General features: G+C 46.0%; 1 protein-coding gene across 4 annotated transcripts in view; it reads left to right on the forward strand.

The window, feature by feature from the left end:
• LOC137861057 (multiple epidermal growth factor-like domains protein 6) overlaps nt 1–14895 on the forward strand; it is a 191551-nt gene that overhangs the window by 156664 nt on the left and 19992 nt on the right. For all 4 annotated transcript variants that reach the window (XM_068692071.1, XM_068692074.1, XM_068692073.1 and 1 more), the window contains 7 exons: nt 1194–1322; nt 6159–6287; nt 10568–10696; nt 12393–12521; nt 12601–12726; nt 13773–13901; nt 14079–14207. In XM_068692071.1, coding sequence (XP_068548172.1) covers nt 1194–1322; nt 6159–6287; nt 10568–10696; nt 12393–12521; nt 12601–12726; nt 13773–13901; nt 14079–14207 — 900 coding nt within the window. The remainder of the gene's footprint in view (nt 1–1193; nt 1323–6158; nt 6288–10567; nt 10697–12392; nt 12522–12600; nt 12727–13772; nt 13902–14078; nt 14208–14895) is intronic.

The following is a 14895-nucleotide window of genomic DNA, read 5'->3' on the forward strand; positions in this document are numbered from 1 at the left end:
GTCCCATTTTCAGACACAGATGAGTGAAAGCAAAGAAAGGGGGTACCTCGATATCCTTCTGTTCCCCATCCCAATATATGGCCTCTGTAAGAGACCCAGGGGACGGCTCCAGTTAGTAGAGAGTCACTAACCTGCAGGAATGACCAAATTTGCACTGGCTTCTCTCCCTGTCCTCCTACAGCACCAAAGAGGCAGCAGCAAACACTGCTGTATTGCAGGCAGAGAGGTGTCTTTGAGGATCCTCACTGTTTTCTGTTCTCTGTGATTCTTTCCAGATTGCCTGAAAATCACTTTGTTGGTATAATTGCTAAAATCCTACACAAAATCCTACACTTTTTTTAAGAGAGCTGGCAATAATCTGCATAGCTTATCTAGAGGGAAGTTCACAGTACCTTCAAACTTGAATAGAGGCCATGCAATATTGTGTTTAGCCTAAGCGTATCTCTGCATTTCAGCTTGTCCAAAATATCTAATGTCAATTAGGCAACCGGCCCTCTTCTTAATTGATTTTCCTATAATCCTGGAAGAACTTATTTTCATTCTCAAATGCTGTTTTATTTCTTCAGATAGTGAACACCATGCAAATCTTTTAAAACTGCTAACATTAACTGCGGTGGAATTGTAATTGTTAATCTGTCCCCCAGATGTAATGCGTTAGGCTGAGTTTTTCAAAGCAGAGCCTGAAAGTGAATTATGCAGCGTTCGGTTTGGAGCTTTTTGAAGGAGGCCAACACATTGCATATTTTCTCCAGCTTTCTGGGGAATAAGGATTTGCAGGAAAACAGAGGACAGGGCCTCAAGAGGAGGCACTGAAGCTGGGAGCTTTCCCCTTCCTGGCTGTGGACGTCCCAGAGGACACGTGCCAGCCAGCAGTGCTAGACCAGTGTGTAAAGTGTCATCAAGCAGCAACTGTGGAGTTGCAGGCTTTGCAACTATCACAAGATATTACTTTCCTGTGCAGAATTTAGTCTTTCAACACCCTGACATTTTTCTAAAATAAGCTTTCACAAAAACAGCCCAGCTTACCTGCACCCCAAGGAGAGCGCTTAATGATCTCGGTTTTAGGGCATTACCTGTACGCCTCAATTCTCCTTTTGCAAATAGTCGGAATTCCCATGTATCTAAAAATTCCCCGCTGATCCGTGGTCTGCTCCAGAATTAACCCGTCATCTGGTTTTGATTCCCCACTGCAGGATGCCCCGAGGGAAGCTTTGGCCCGAACTGCGAGCACAGCTGCCAGTGCCAGAACGGAGCCGTCTGCGACCACGTGAGCGGAGCCTGCACTTGCGGTGCTGGCTGGATGGGGACCTTCTGTGGAAAAGGTACTGCTGCTTGCACTGCCCCCCTCCCTTACTATGCACATGGCTTGTTTCAGATCACCACAGAGCTGGTTTTACAGTTTGCAGCAACTGATCTAAATAAACCATTGAACTTCATGGGAACACGATACTACTTTAGCACTGAGAGCAAAGATGTTTGTCAGGCCTTAGATTTGCTTACTCCTAGTGCATCTCTGAAATGTGGGAGAGAAAAACATGGAGCTGTGCATCTTCCCATATGAACTCTTTAAGGACACACATCCTTTTAACTTCAATAAATCCACCAGATCCTCTTCTATCACTTGATAATTTTCTAGAGATGGAAATGATGGGCAGGATTTCTTAGATAAATTATTGTGAGTCAGTCTGTGGCATCATCTAGGGAGCCTGCTGCCGTGCTGTATCATTGTGCAGATCATAAAAAATAGGGCTTTGGATACAAAAGAACCAGCATGAAGTCAGACATTCTGAAAATTATTCGTCTAAATGACTGAAGATTTTATAAATGATGATCATTAAACCAAAGCCACAATTATTTTGTTTAGAAAGCAGCCTTATCAAGCAATTTATGGAGGCAGCATTAGACTCCCATAGAGGGAAATGGCACCACTCGCAGGCACCGACTGCCCTCTGATGGGCAGGAAGGTGCTGCACAGCCTTCCCGGTGATGTAGTGGAGGACCCAATTAGCTGCAGTTAAATAGGGCTTGGTATTTCCCTCGCCTTCTTAACAGGAATTATTGTACAAAATAAATATGATTTCCAAATCTCTGCTGCCACGTGTGCCTCATACTTTCTGGTATCGATGCCATGTGCCTTTTTAAAAACAATTATTTAACCTCTGTTTTAATAAGTGTTTTTTTTTTTATTATTATTATTATTATTATTTTTTATATAAAAATACAGGCCCCAAGGCCACTGACAAATCAACACAGTTCTTACACGTGCCCCAGTGCATGTCCTGTGACTCCTTTGCAATTTTTTAATAGTTTTGACATTGGCAGCTGACAAGTCAAACTGACTGACTTAACTTCATTCAATTGGAAATTAAGTCGTTCTGTACGGGGGGTGTTTGCTAGCATTTGATGTACCAAAGACATGGATAATTTCTGCTGGACTCTTAACAAATTTGTAACTGTACTGGAAAAGCAATACAGTTATGTGTTGTGTAAATCTGCATTTCAGCAGGAATCAAAATAAGGACAAAGAGGCTGAATATCCTGCTCCAAAGTAGGTGTGAGAAATAGGGGGAAACCAGGGTGATATCAATTGAAAAAAAAAACAAACACAGTTTCAGCTTCCAGATCAGTCAAGTTGGATGTTTTTACTTTTTTTTAATTGCTGGAAGAAGATGGTGGAGGGGGGAAGGTAGAATTTTGTGTCTATCATTCATGACCCTCGGGCTGTCAAAAGTCCCTTTTTTCTACATGTTTTCTTTCAAAAAGACGTGGTGTTTGCTCTGAGCTGACCTGTTTTACCTTTTCAAATAGAAAGTTTCATCTAGAATGGTTTGGTTGGTTCCAAAAAAAAAATGAAGACGCAGGAAATGTGTGGGTGGCTTGCCCTTGGTAGAACTTTCTGGCACCTTTTCTCTGAGGAGCTGTAACACTTCTGTTTTTAGTGACTCGGAGACTGGCAGGGTTTCCTTCTGGCAGGGCTGTGCTTTTTGCTGTACTCTTGACAATCCTCCCACTTCGGCCAAGCTCTGCGCCTTTCAGGCATCTCATGTGAGAACATAACGCTGGAGAGCTGGAGCTGCTGAGTCGTCTTCGAGTGCCAACATACCACTGGTGCTTCATCCTGGGGCTAGGAAGGGCTTTTCCATCATCACAGAAACTGAAAATTTTGCAGCTTTCCAAGTTTAGAATCCTAGGAGAAGGTAAAACCTTACAGGCGTTAATAATGAAATGAGCCCCCATTTCTTTATTTGCCACGAATTTCCATAATCTCTATTATTTTTCAGTATTGTTTGTGTAATCTTAGCCCTCGCAAGTCTCAGTGTTGGGCTTTCATTGCATGTCTCTTTATGGTGAAGTTAACCAGGCTTATCCAGCTTCCTCTGCCTCTGCGGATGCCCATGGAGGATTTATGGCACTGTGGGCAAGCGAGCCTGTGTTTGTAGCCTCGAGCAGTCGTGTTACCAGCTGACATGCTGAGGTATCTTATTCCCTGCCAAGGCAGCCAGCTCGAGTGAAAAGCATCGTCACACCTGAAAGTGCCGTGGTGTTTGGGGCAGAGACAACATTTCAGTCATATTTCAGTTTAACTGGATGAAGGCAAACCTTCCCATTGACTAGAACGGAGTGTTTAGGAGGTATGACACAAGACAAGGCCTTGTATGTGATTCACTCTTCTCTGAAAAGAGCATAAAGAGCAGGGACAGCATGGTGACTCAGAAGATATTCGCAATAATGTGATCAAATTGGCGTTTCCTTATGTTTCATCCCTACGTATATTGCCTGCCAGTAATACAGACAACCATAACCCAAAGCTACGTCATCATCCACCAGCATGGGACAGTTTCCAAGCCAACCAGTATTAGGAAATAGTGTTGCTCCAGGGGCTGTTGTGTGAGACCTTGCTGCGAATTCTTCAGGAATTGACAGAAATTCTGTGCCCTCAGCAGCAGGGTGCTGCGAAGAGGCCACACGCTCTTCAAAGTACTTCTGTCTGTCTGTCAGCATCTCATCTCTGCTTTGCTCAGGGCCAGCCTCACTCAGCTGTTCTTCATCTGGTCCAGCAGCATTCAATCACACTACTGCCTCTCCAGGAGTGGCTCGATCACATATAATATTGGGTAAGAATAAAGCTATAAAGCCACTCTCTGAAAGAAAATTAGGCCTTTCTGAAGGTGGTACGTGCCTGCTCTGTCTTTCAGCACTGCTCAGTCCTTTAGAAAAATGAATCTTTTGAACCCTGCAACGCTTTAAAAAGAACTGCAAAAGGAGCAAAACTGTTTTAGTTGCAAAGTGGTTAATTTGTATGTCAGAAGCTATTTGTACGTTAGTTAATACACCTTTTCACTGAAAACAATTCTTTCTTGTAATCAATTGCTAAATATATCAACGATGGCTTCAAATAAATGTAAGTATTGGACCTGCAGGAAGCCTGGGCTTCCATGGGCTCCTGGTGTCAGGCAGCCCAACAGTTCACCCCAACAAAAGCAGAAAGAATCAAGGTGTGACTGTGTTAGCCATGGGTGCTCTCAGCTTTGTTGCAAGCACCGTGTCCCACCAAGCAAGCCAGGTCTTCCTGTCTTGCACCAGGGTGCTCTGGTCCTGCTTGGGAAGGCAGCTGTTACAGCTGATGTTGTTCTGAGACGTGCTCAGCATCTGCAGCTCCTGCTTTGAAGGTTATGATTGTCTTCATTGTGCTGTAGTTTTGTTTAGCTTCACTCCCTGCTCCTCTCTGGTATGTGTTGTACGACCCAAGGCACATGCCCAATTACAGCATCAGGCCAGCAGAAGAATTATCCAGTTCACTGCTCCATCTGACAGAGCATCCCAGAATGCCACACAATTATCCCACAGAGCTGGAGGCAGCGGGATTTTTGGACTTGTCCTACAGTGTGTTTAGGAACTGATGCATTAATAACAGTATGTCTAGCCCCTGTGAAGTGCAGCACTCAACGTTTGGATTTGGAATCAGCGCTGCTGCAGGACAGACTGACTCTGCTTCTCTCTTGGGACTTCTGCAGTTGATCGTTGTCATAAGATAGCCCAGTAAGATTTCTGGTTTTGTAAGATAAAAGGGGAAAAAAATGCTGCGCATGTCTAAGAATAACTGACAATGCTCTGTAGTCCCTGTGTCAAACAAAGGAAAACTGTGTCAGCCTTTGAAGCTACCTGAGGTTAAATAGTAGATGTCCTTTCTTGTATGCTGTGGATCCGCACTGCTGATCCATAATAAAAAAGGACATAAAGATTGAAACCACATGCTGATGTTTCTTCCTTACAACTTGATAACAGCTCTCACCAGTTCGGACTGCGCAGAGGCTGCCCGGTGCTTTAAGGCTTTCCATCAGTGTCAGGTGCTTCTCCAGGTTTCTGAGACAGCACATGCTTGGAAAATGGCGTAAGCCTGAAGTTGTTCCTATGCCAAAGAAGAAGCTGTTGTCTGGACAGGATGAAGAGAAGTTCAGCCTTTTGATTTTGAGTAAATGAGACAATCAGATGTAATCATGAGCTGAGCAGCAGCTCTGGAGAGTGAAGAAGCCAAAGCAGATGTTGCCGAGCATTACACTACCGACCTCCCTGTTTGAAGGTCCAGGTTTGCCTGTCTACAGATAGAGACTCTTCCCCTCCTTGTAGCCAAAACAGGCAGCAACGCTTTCTGTTAGAGGGCTGAATTTATGTTGGTGGATGTAGCAGTAGGAATAGTCTTGAATAAAGAGCCTGTACTTGAAAAAGAGACAGGGCAAGAAAAGGAACAGAAGAGTCCAATAAAGGGAGATGCATATGGATAACGGGTTTTTCTGACCTGCCAGAGTTGCAAAGTTGTGGGCAGTTCCTGGATAGTGTATGTTCTGATAACCATCATTTAAGGCTCCACTGGGAAACCAGTCATTCTGTATTCATGGTGCAAGAGTGAGAATTGGGTTTTAAATATTAGATTTTATTGAACAAGGAAGACAAAGCGCTAAGTTTTGTGGAATAGCTGCTCATTTAATGAGCACTATCACTCCTGAGATTGAATGATTCAGGATTTCTGTGGAATGAATGACTTACACTCGTGTGTCTACAGCTTTATTATCATTCAGGACACAATAACTATATATCTAATATAGATTATGTATGTACATATGAGAACTTTGCTAAAAACTGTCGTTTTGCATTTTCAGCTTGTCCAGAAGGATTTTTTGGGCTTGACTGCCACCAGGTGTGCAACTGCAAGAACGCTGCGGGCTGCGACCACGTCCTGGGAACGTGCCGCTGCCTCCCCGGCTGGCTGGGAGAGACCTGCGAGCAGCGTACGTAGCGCACCCACCGCGGCCCCCGGCAGCCTGGCACAGGTCTCTGCTGGGAACGGAGGGTGACCCACTGGGGTATGATGGTAGCCGGGTCACGTTCCTCTCCAACAAGGCCTAAAAAGGAAACAATTTTTGGTAGCAGTGTAAATAATCAAGGTTTTTTTTTTCCTTTTTGGCTGATGTTGGGACTTTTCAAATATTTTAAGCATCGGTTTTTAAATAGCAGCGCTATATCTGACCGTGTGAGGAATCTCAGCTTTACATTTTTGTGAAGCATCAGGAGGTGAAGTGTCGTGTCTGCGTGCCTGGTGTATCTCATCTGGCTATCAATTATAAAGTGACAGATTACAAATGCACAACGTGGAAAAATTGGAGCAGGGACTGTTTTGTTATATGACCATGAGAAAATAGTTTTATAACTAATTCTTAGGAAAGTTATTTGCTTTGAAAAAAAAGAAGTCGGCTTCCTGGATTTTCACGAGCATGGATTATCCCACACTCTTGGGGTTAGTAAGAGGACCAGTTTGTTCAGCAGCATACACAGAGCCAACTTTTGCTGTTAGTGAGCACTTATTTATGAGATTTCTTTAATCCATAGGTTGTAGATTTCTGCGGGAGAAAATTAATTTAACTTAGAGATGGTGCCTGTATTGAAACAATCCAATTCTCCAGCCAGGTACTGTGATATACCCAGCCCTGCTGGAGGACTGCACTTGCTCTTGGCATCTTTCCCACATTTGCCCTCCACCACCCAGCCTGTCTTCTGAAAGGGCTTCTCCAGTAAAGTCCCCTGCTCCTTTGATAGAGCCATCTGTCTCCTTGGCCCTTCCCGGCTCTCTGGGATGTCTTAGGGATGGGAAGCTCTGTTCTGACATATTTCATTAAATTCAATTAAGAAATGCAGCTCTTTCTCAATGGCCTTGTGCCCCCTTCTCACATGAGGAAGAAACTATTTATCCTCTCGCACCACAGCTATTAGAGCCTTGTGCCAGGCTGATTTATTCCTTGTGCTGGTTAAGATGCCAAAGCCTCTGAGGCCGCCTCTGCCCGTAAGTAAAAGAGCAAGGTCAGCCAGCAGCGCAGAAGGGCAAACTGCTCTTCCCTTGGCTACACGATGCATCTTCATTTTGACTTTGACTGCCTGGTAATGCCTTGTACTACAGCACGTGCTAACAAATAAATGGCAGGGGCCCCTTTTCGGGTCGCCTGGTCACACACAGCTCTGGGGTGTTCTTGAGGGACTTGAGGACAGGGGAGAAGCTTGCAGGGAGCCTGATTTTTACAGCCACAGGCACAGTAAAGATCCCCTCAGAAACAAGAAGGGAGTCCCATGAAGGTCTGGGCCCTGGTCCATGCCTCCAGGAGCTGATAACTTCAGCTCCAGAGCTGCTCCGAGGATCACAACCACAAGCTGGGTACCCTTGTCCCTGACTCCCCGTCCCTGCCCAGCATTTAATATTCACCCTACCCTTTCCTGGGGCTCGTCAGCTTCAGCAGCTGGAAGATCAGCATTTGTTTTCCAGTAATCAGATTGCAGGCAACGTGCTGGAGGATATTGAGGAATAATTTTGACATCATGGGATTTGAATTGATCCTAAGCTGGCCATGCAGTGCATTTTATACGCTGCTATCTAATTACAGGAGATACAGACAGTAATGCCTTTTGTTAAAGCTGCCTAACACTTTCCATTACAAGACCGTGCTTTACAGTTGCTTGTAAATGAGTTATAATAATTTTCTATCTAATTATGGGAGATATGGACAGTAATGCCTTTTGTTAAAGCTGCCTAACGCTTTCCATTACAAAACTGTGTTTTACAGTTCCTTGTAAATGAGTTATAATCATTTGGGATGAAATCTGCCAAGCAAGCTCTGCCTCAGCTTATGGTTGTATTTGGCAATTTTATTTAATTTTATTATTTTAAAATTTTTTAAGCGTCCACCTAAGGTATTTCAGGTTTCCAAGAAGTTTTAGGTGTACTGCTGGCGCTTAAGAATTGAGCTGTTTTGTTCACTGTCATGATGCTGCAAAGATTTAGAAGTGATGACTTGATATTTGGCATGAAGATGTAAGGCACTAAAAATGCCTCTTTCTGAAGCAGCTGGGGCTCCCCAGGACCTCCACAGAAGCTGTTCCTTGTGATAAAAAGAGACCACGTTGTTTTTTAAGATAAATGAGTACAGAAAGATTGGCTCTTCCAGAGTCTCTGCTCAGGGGCACTGATAACCAGAGTTTTGACATTTCATAGTGTGTGAGCACTTGACTTTGCAAATTTCCTGTTCTTTAAAAGCAGCAGCTTCATTTTGGGAAGCATAATCTGTGGAAACGGCATGAAATCCAATCTTCTGGGCACCCTATCGAGTTGTAGCGCACATCTTTACCCTGTGCTCCCCTACACTTTTGATAGATGTTGACTTCCAGTCTGAATGTTTTGGCCTCCAGTTTCATGTGCTCCTCACGCTGCATGTAAAAGCAGATTTTAAAGACATCAAGTGAATAATTCCTCCTTTTACAGAGGAAAGGCGCTGAGAGAAAAAAAATGAAGCAGGAAGAAGTGTAATAATTTAAACCTCGCTGTTGCTTCTTTCCTTTGCACTTGTCATAAAGAAAGGAGAAAAAGCCAAAGGGATATTTGTACACTCGGTTGAGGAACTTTGTACAACAACTGCAATATTCCACTTATCTTATTCTTTAGAAAAGTAGTTTGATAATTAGGTTTGTCCTGCAGAGAAGCTAAAAAAGTTTGTGTGCACCCAATGGAATAATTAAAGTTTTCCTCTCCAGAAATTTCTGCTTTCTTACTAGGATTTTCACTAGAAAACTCTTCTGTCTTAGTAAGTAGAGCAAGAGCTTTGCACACATATTCCAAAAACCTCCCACAAACCACTGGTAACCAGTCAGAGGACCTGGTTGTGAGCTGGTTTTTCCTTTGGCATGGTTATGATACAGTTCTGGTCTGTATTGTGGAAATATTGAGTTCTGCTCCCAAAACTGAGCCAGAGCTCTGTAAGATGGGCTGAACCCGTCAACTTGAACTTGGCAATCAAGCCTCATTTGCAGAACAAACTTGAACTGTGATGGGACTGTGCTCCTGCACTTTCTTGTGGTTTTAATGTGGATGGGGTCCAGGCGATGAAAAAAAAAATTAACATTGTTGAGAAGTCCTAGGAGGAATAGTGTCTGTGAGAACCATGTCGGGAAGCTGGAAGTCTTCAGATGGGAAGAAAAGGGCTGTGAATGGTCAGAGAGTCAACCAGACTCATCCCTGAGGTCGGGATGATTTCACTCCTCCCTTCTGCCCCCTGGGATGTGTCCTCCTGCAGCACTACATCGAGTTCTGCAAGCTGACACCCTCAGAGGCGGAGAGGTTCTGTGGAAAGTGATAGTTTGGGTCAGATCCTGGAAGATGTCACATTCAGCATGTGAAGGACACTTTTCTGGATGGCGGATCAGAGCTGTTCTAGCCTCTCCAGTGCATGCCAGCAGTGCTGCAGGGATGAGAGGCTCTGACAGCTTCGTGCAAGTGAATGAGAGCCTCTGTAATGCAGACCCAGAACCGTGCAACGAGGCTATCCAACTTCAGCGACTCGTTTTGTATTCTGTGGATGATATTCCAAGAAAACAGAGTAGCAAGGCTGTCAGTTTTCCCCCATTTAAAGCTATCCAAATCTCCAGTGCACTGGAGACCAGAAAAATTTTATCATTGCCATTCTTCATGGGCGGCAGCACCAGCAGCACTGAAACGGAGCTGCAGCGAGTGTATATTTGTGAGATGGTTGTGTTAAGTTTTCACCTGGGAGCCAGCTGCTTAGCTGAATGTGTTGAAAATATCACTCCTCTCTGACCAAAGAATGAGGCTCTGGGTGAGCTGATGCATCCAACTGTGAAAAATGAACAATGAAAACAATGAAGTTGTCAGTTCTCTTACCAGGATGCAAATAAATATCCGGGCTGTCAGGCTGGCGGTTCTGCTGGACCATTAGTTCAGCACAAAGACATTCTGCAGGGCAGGGGGATGACAGCTGATCCATCACCGGAGAGATCCTACCCTCTGATAAAAGCCTCCTCAGAACGTGCTATGATACATATTTTTAAGCCACGTTATTTAGTGTCAGGCATGGTTAATGTATGGACTTAGGCACCCTTAAGATGTGAGAAGAGTCCCATCAGCAGCCAATTTCCAGCTGATCTCCCCGGCATCGGGGTCTGTCTCAGGGTTTCTCTGCACGATGCCTCCTCTGGTGTGCTCTGATTGCTTCTGGGGCTTCTCTCGTTGCAGCCTGCCAGCGGGACAGGTACGGGCAAGGCTGCTCTCACACCTGCCACTGTCACAACGGGGCGCTCTGTGATCATGTCACCGGGACGTGTGCTTGTACCCCCGGCTGGAAAGGAGCCACCTGCCAAGAAGGTACAGGGATTTCACTCTCCTACTGAAAAATTATAGAAGGGCAAAATGAAATTTCTTCTCAGGGCTTCACTGCTATGTGAATCACCAGCTCAGGGCACTGTTGTCACCAGTTTTGTACCCACACGGTAGTGCAGTCTGGTCCATTAGCACAACCTGTGAACCACATCACGGGCACACGTTTTGGGAGCTCGGTGGTGATGAGGCAGAGGGGGCTGAAGCAGAGCCTGGAAGGGGAGCTGATCTCCAGCTGATCTGTGAGAGAGCTGATCTTGAAGGCTGGCTGGTTGAGGGAGGAAAGGTCCATAAAACCTCCATTTATGCCATTGAAACACAGTTCTGTTTCTTTTCTGTGTTCTGCTTTATTGCCCCATGTGTTTGACTGATTCACGTCATTACCGTGCGTTGTTCCAGCCACAGGCTAAATCCAGAACATGCGAAAGGCATTGGGAGCTCCAGCCTTGGCACATACCCCAGTGCGTGTGACTCAAACACAAGCCCAGCTCCAAGCAGTCCTAAGGAAGGAGGCTGGCAAAGAACGGCTGCACTGGGGCTTGTGTTGCACATCCTCTTCTGCTGGAGCCAAAATTAAAGGGAAAGCTGTCCCTCCCTGTTGAAGCAGGGTCCTGTCTGTGTGCTTCCCTCTCGGGGTGCCTTGTGCTGTAAGCAGTGCCACAGAGCAGGGATGGCCAGAGCGTGGCACACACATGGCTGCAGGTGCATGTGGGGAGCTAGGATTTAGGACAACCACCAGCTCAGTGCAACAAGAGGAGGACGTTGGGTACAGGGGATGAAAGCTAGCTGGGGTGAGGGGTCCACCTTTAAAACCTAATGTGAAGAGGACGTTTCATGAAGGGATACAGAGCTGGGAAGGCACCAAACTCTTCATGATCACGTGTGAAATACGCTTTAAAGTTTCCTGGTTTGCCTAAAGGCCTCAAACACGAAACCAAAGCACAAGTAAAAAAGCTATTGCCAAGTATGGAGATGTTGCCAAACATACCCTTTTTCTTTAATGATGCATTTGGAGATTTCTGTACTTTTTCTTTTCCCTTTGGAAGTAAGGAGGTAGAATAAGTGTGTGAGGATGGCTGAGCCACCCTCCTGTGACTGTGCTTTGGCAGAGGGAGAACTTGCTCCTGTTAGTGTCTTAAAAAGGTGCCATTCTGCCAGAGATCTCTATTTTTTGTGCCAAAAAAATAGGTTCTACCCATAGGCTCCTGTTGTGATGGGAATCAGCAAACTTGCTTAACTTAAAATTAGGTAAACTGTAAAATGTTATCAGCCCACTGTGGATAGCGAAGTCAATTGCTCATTAGAAATGTAATTGTGATTTTAAGAGCACAATACAAATTGACGCCGAAAGCTGCAAATCGATATCTCCATTCCTTGGTGCTGAGGAAGCCGCTGGGAACCAAGATTTGTTTTTCATAGGTGTGAACAGAAAATCTCAAGGTTGTTTGGCGGATTGAGGTTAACTCACTTCATCAGCTGCCTTTTCATGTATTTTGTTTCGAGAGCAGTTTTACTGATGTAATTCCTTGCAAGTCGTGGACCCCGTTTGTACTCTGTTGTACCTCCTCCTACCTACACAACCACTGGGGCTACAGAGGGTGTAAGCTGGGGGAAGTTTGCATTCAGCCTGTGTGTGCCTGCACTTCTTAATTCAAGGCTGTTGCTGTTTAACTCCTCTTTGCAGCCTGTCCTCCTGGGTGGTACGGCGCCAACTGCCTGCAGCGCTGCCTCTGCCACAGCCAGGCTACGTGCGACCGCGTGACAGGCGAGTGTCGGTGTCCCAAGGGCTGGACAGGAGCAGCCTGTGAGCTCGGTGAGTCTCCTCGTTTTTCTAGCACTCCTGCACCTCGTGCCATTGTCCTGGCCCTTGTCACTCTGCTGTCTCGTTGCAGAGTGTGAGGACGGGCGATACGGAGAGGGCTGTGGGCAGAACTGCAGCTGCCACCACGGGGCTTGTGACCGGCTCTCAGGGAAATGCATCTGCCACGCCGGCTGGATGGGGGAGCGCTGCGATGCTGGTGAGGGCAGTTCCTTCTTTAGAGGCTTTTTTTTGGCACGCGCTTCTGCAATCAGCTGTTTCTGCTGCAGTATGGAGGCTGTTTCTATTTTGTGTCTTAATTTTCCACTATTCTGTAGGCAAGTAAGAAACAGTGCAGGTATGAGAGCTCACCAGGTGTCCATGAGCCCTGGAGGCTGGTCTCTGCTCAACCCAAACACATGCCATGCTCCAAATCATTTTATGTCCTAGTCGTGTTCCCCGACTGCTAAGAAAAGAGAGGTATTTCTTGGCCTTGCAGCTCCAAGGAAGAACACATGGAAGGAATTGCCTTGCAAGCAGAGTTTGCCAGATCAGCCACACGCTGCTGCATCTGTGTGTCATTGAGGGCAGCTCAGCACATCAGGCTGTAATGGTTCAAGTTGCACCTACCTCACATGTCCCATTATGGTCCAAATTGCCCAAATTTGACATAGCTGTCTGGCATGTTTAGATCGATGTAAATCCCTTAAATAGCAACCTCCTAAGCACTAGGTGTCAGATGAATGATATGTGCCTTCAGTTCATCACACTGTGACTTTTGCAAGCCACAAGCTCTTTTGTGACTCATCATGAACTGCTGAGGACTCCTGAAGCCTCGGCCACCAAGGAGACCTGTAAAGCCCTTCCATTTCTTCAGGCCTCACTTTCTCTTTGATCACTTTGTAGAGACTCATGAGGTGGAAAGCAGCACAGGGACACTGTTCTCACTGTCCAGACGGCTGTCCGTCAGGCTGTGCACATAACTGCAAAAGTAAATGGCGTCGCCATCTCTAAAGAGACCATCTGGATTTGTACTCTAGACTAGGAGCAAGTCTTTACAAGCTTTCTTGTGTGGACTCATTAATAGCCAATGATAAATGCTTTTAATATTTTTAACATATTTTACTTCAATTACATATTCTGGGCATGCAGTCCCCTAACACACACCACCATGTGCAAGAAGAACAATACTGGCACGTTTGCCAGCGAGCAGTGCTTTCCATGCAGCAGCACAAGCTGTTGCTCTTGGTCTGCTTCTCCTCGCAGTCTGTCCCCCTGGATTTTTTGGCGAGCGGTGCGAGGAGCAATGTGACTGTGTACACAGCGTGTCCTGCCACCACCAGACGGGAGCGTGTCGCTGCAAAAAGGGGTGGCGAGGGAGGCACTGTGACAAACGTGAGTGTCTGCGGGGCGTTCAGCAAGCAAAGCTCGGGCTGGTGTGGGTGTTCCTCCCTGATCCCGGTGGGTGGCCGGATCCTTTCACTCTGGGTCGGTTCTGAAGTGCTCACAGGGATGTCCAAGGGGGTAGCTCTGTGCTGTCCTGCCCAGGTACTAACAGTGTCACCCTTGCAGCTTGCTTGCCTGGCCACTACGGCATGGGTTGTGCCCAGCGGTGCCGGTGCCCTGCCGGCACCCCCTGCCACCACCTGACGGGCAAGTGCGGCTGTCCTCCGGGATTCACCGGCTTCAGCTGTGAGAGAAGTAAGTTGTAAGGCATGAAACAGAACAAAAAAAAAAAAAAAGAAAAAAAAAAAAAACTACAGGGGATCTATTAATTTCTTAAGTAAAAAGCTGACAATACAGTTATTGGCTGAGGTAGAAGTAGAAAACAACCTCACAGCAGTGAAGATGGACATGGGTTGGGGTGTGGTGTACAGCTGCCCCCCCACGCTGTGTGTCACTCAGCCAAATGATTTGGCTGGTTCTCACCTCTGTGCTCAGCCCAGTTTAGGCAGATGAGATTTGTGCTCTTCATGTTTCCAGCCCTCAGGCTGGCAGAGAGCAACTGTGGACTGAACTGGATAAAAACAGGGTCAGGAGGTGCCGTGGGTAAAGCAGCAGCTCTGCTTTCTGTTGGCCTGGTCCATGTGAGAGACCTTCTGTTCCTGCCCATCAGAGCTCATGGAAATGTCATTATCTAGTTTTTCTTCAGTGTTGAATTTGGCTGTGTGGAGCTGTCTCTGAACGTAGGCTTTTTTCTGTGACCCTGGCTGCATAGCCTTGACTTGGTTCCTCCTCACAACATTTTGCCTGAGCCCTGTGTCAGCCAAAAAAGAAGAGCAACACTCAAAAAGAGTTGACATTGGGGTCCTCCACTAAAGGATTAAATTCTTCCCCCAAACCACTGTAACTTAATAGACGTGGCAGTGAGAAACCACCAGGCCTGGCC

The sequence above is a fragment of the Anas acuta genome, chromosome 9, assembly GCF_963932015.1.
Source record: "Anas acuta chromosome 9, bAnaAcu1.1, whole genome shotgun sequence".
Classification (NCBI taxonomy): domain Eukaryota; kingdom Metazoa; phylum Chordata; class Aves; order Anseriformes; family Anatidae; genus Anas; species Anas acuta.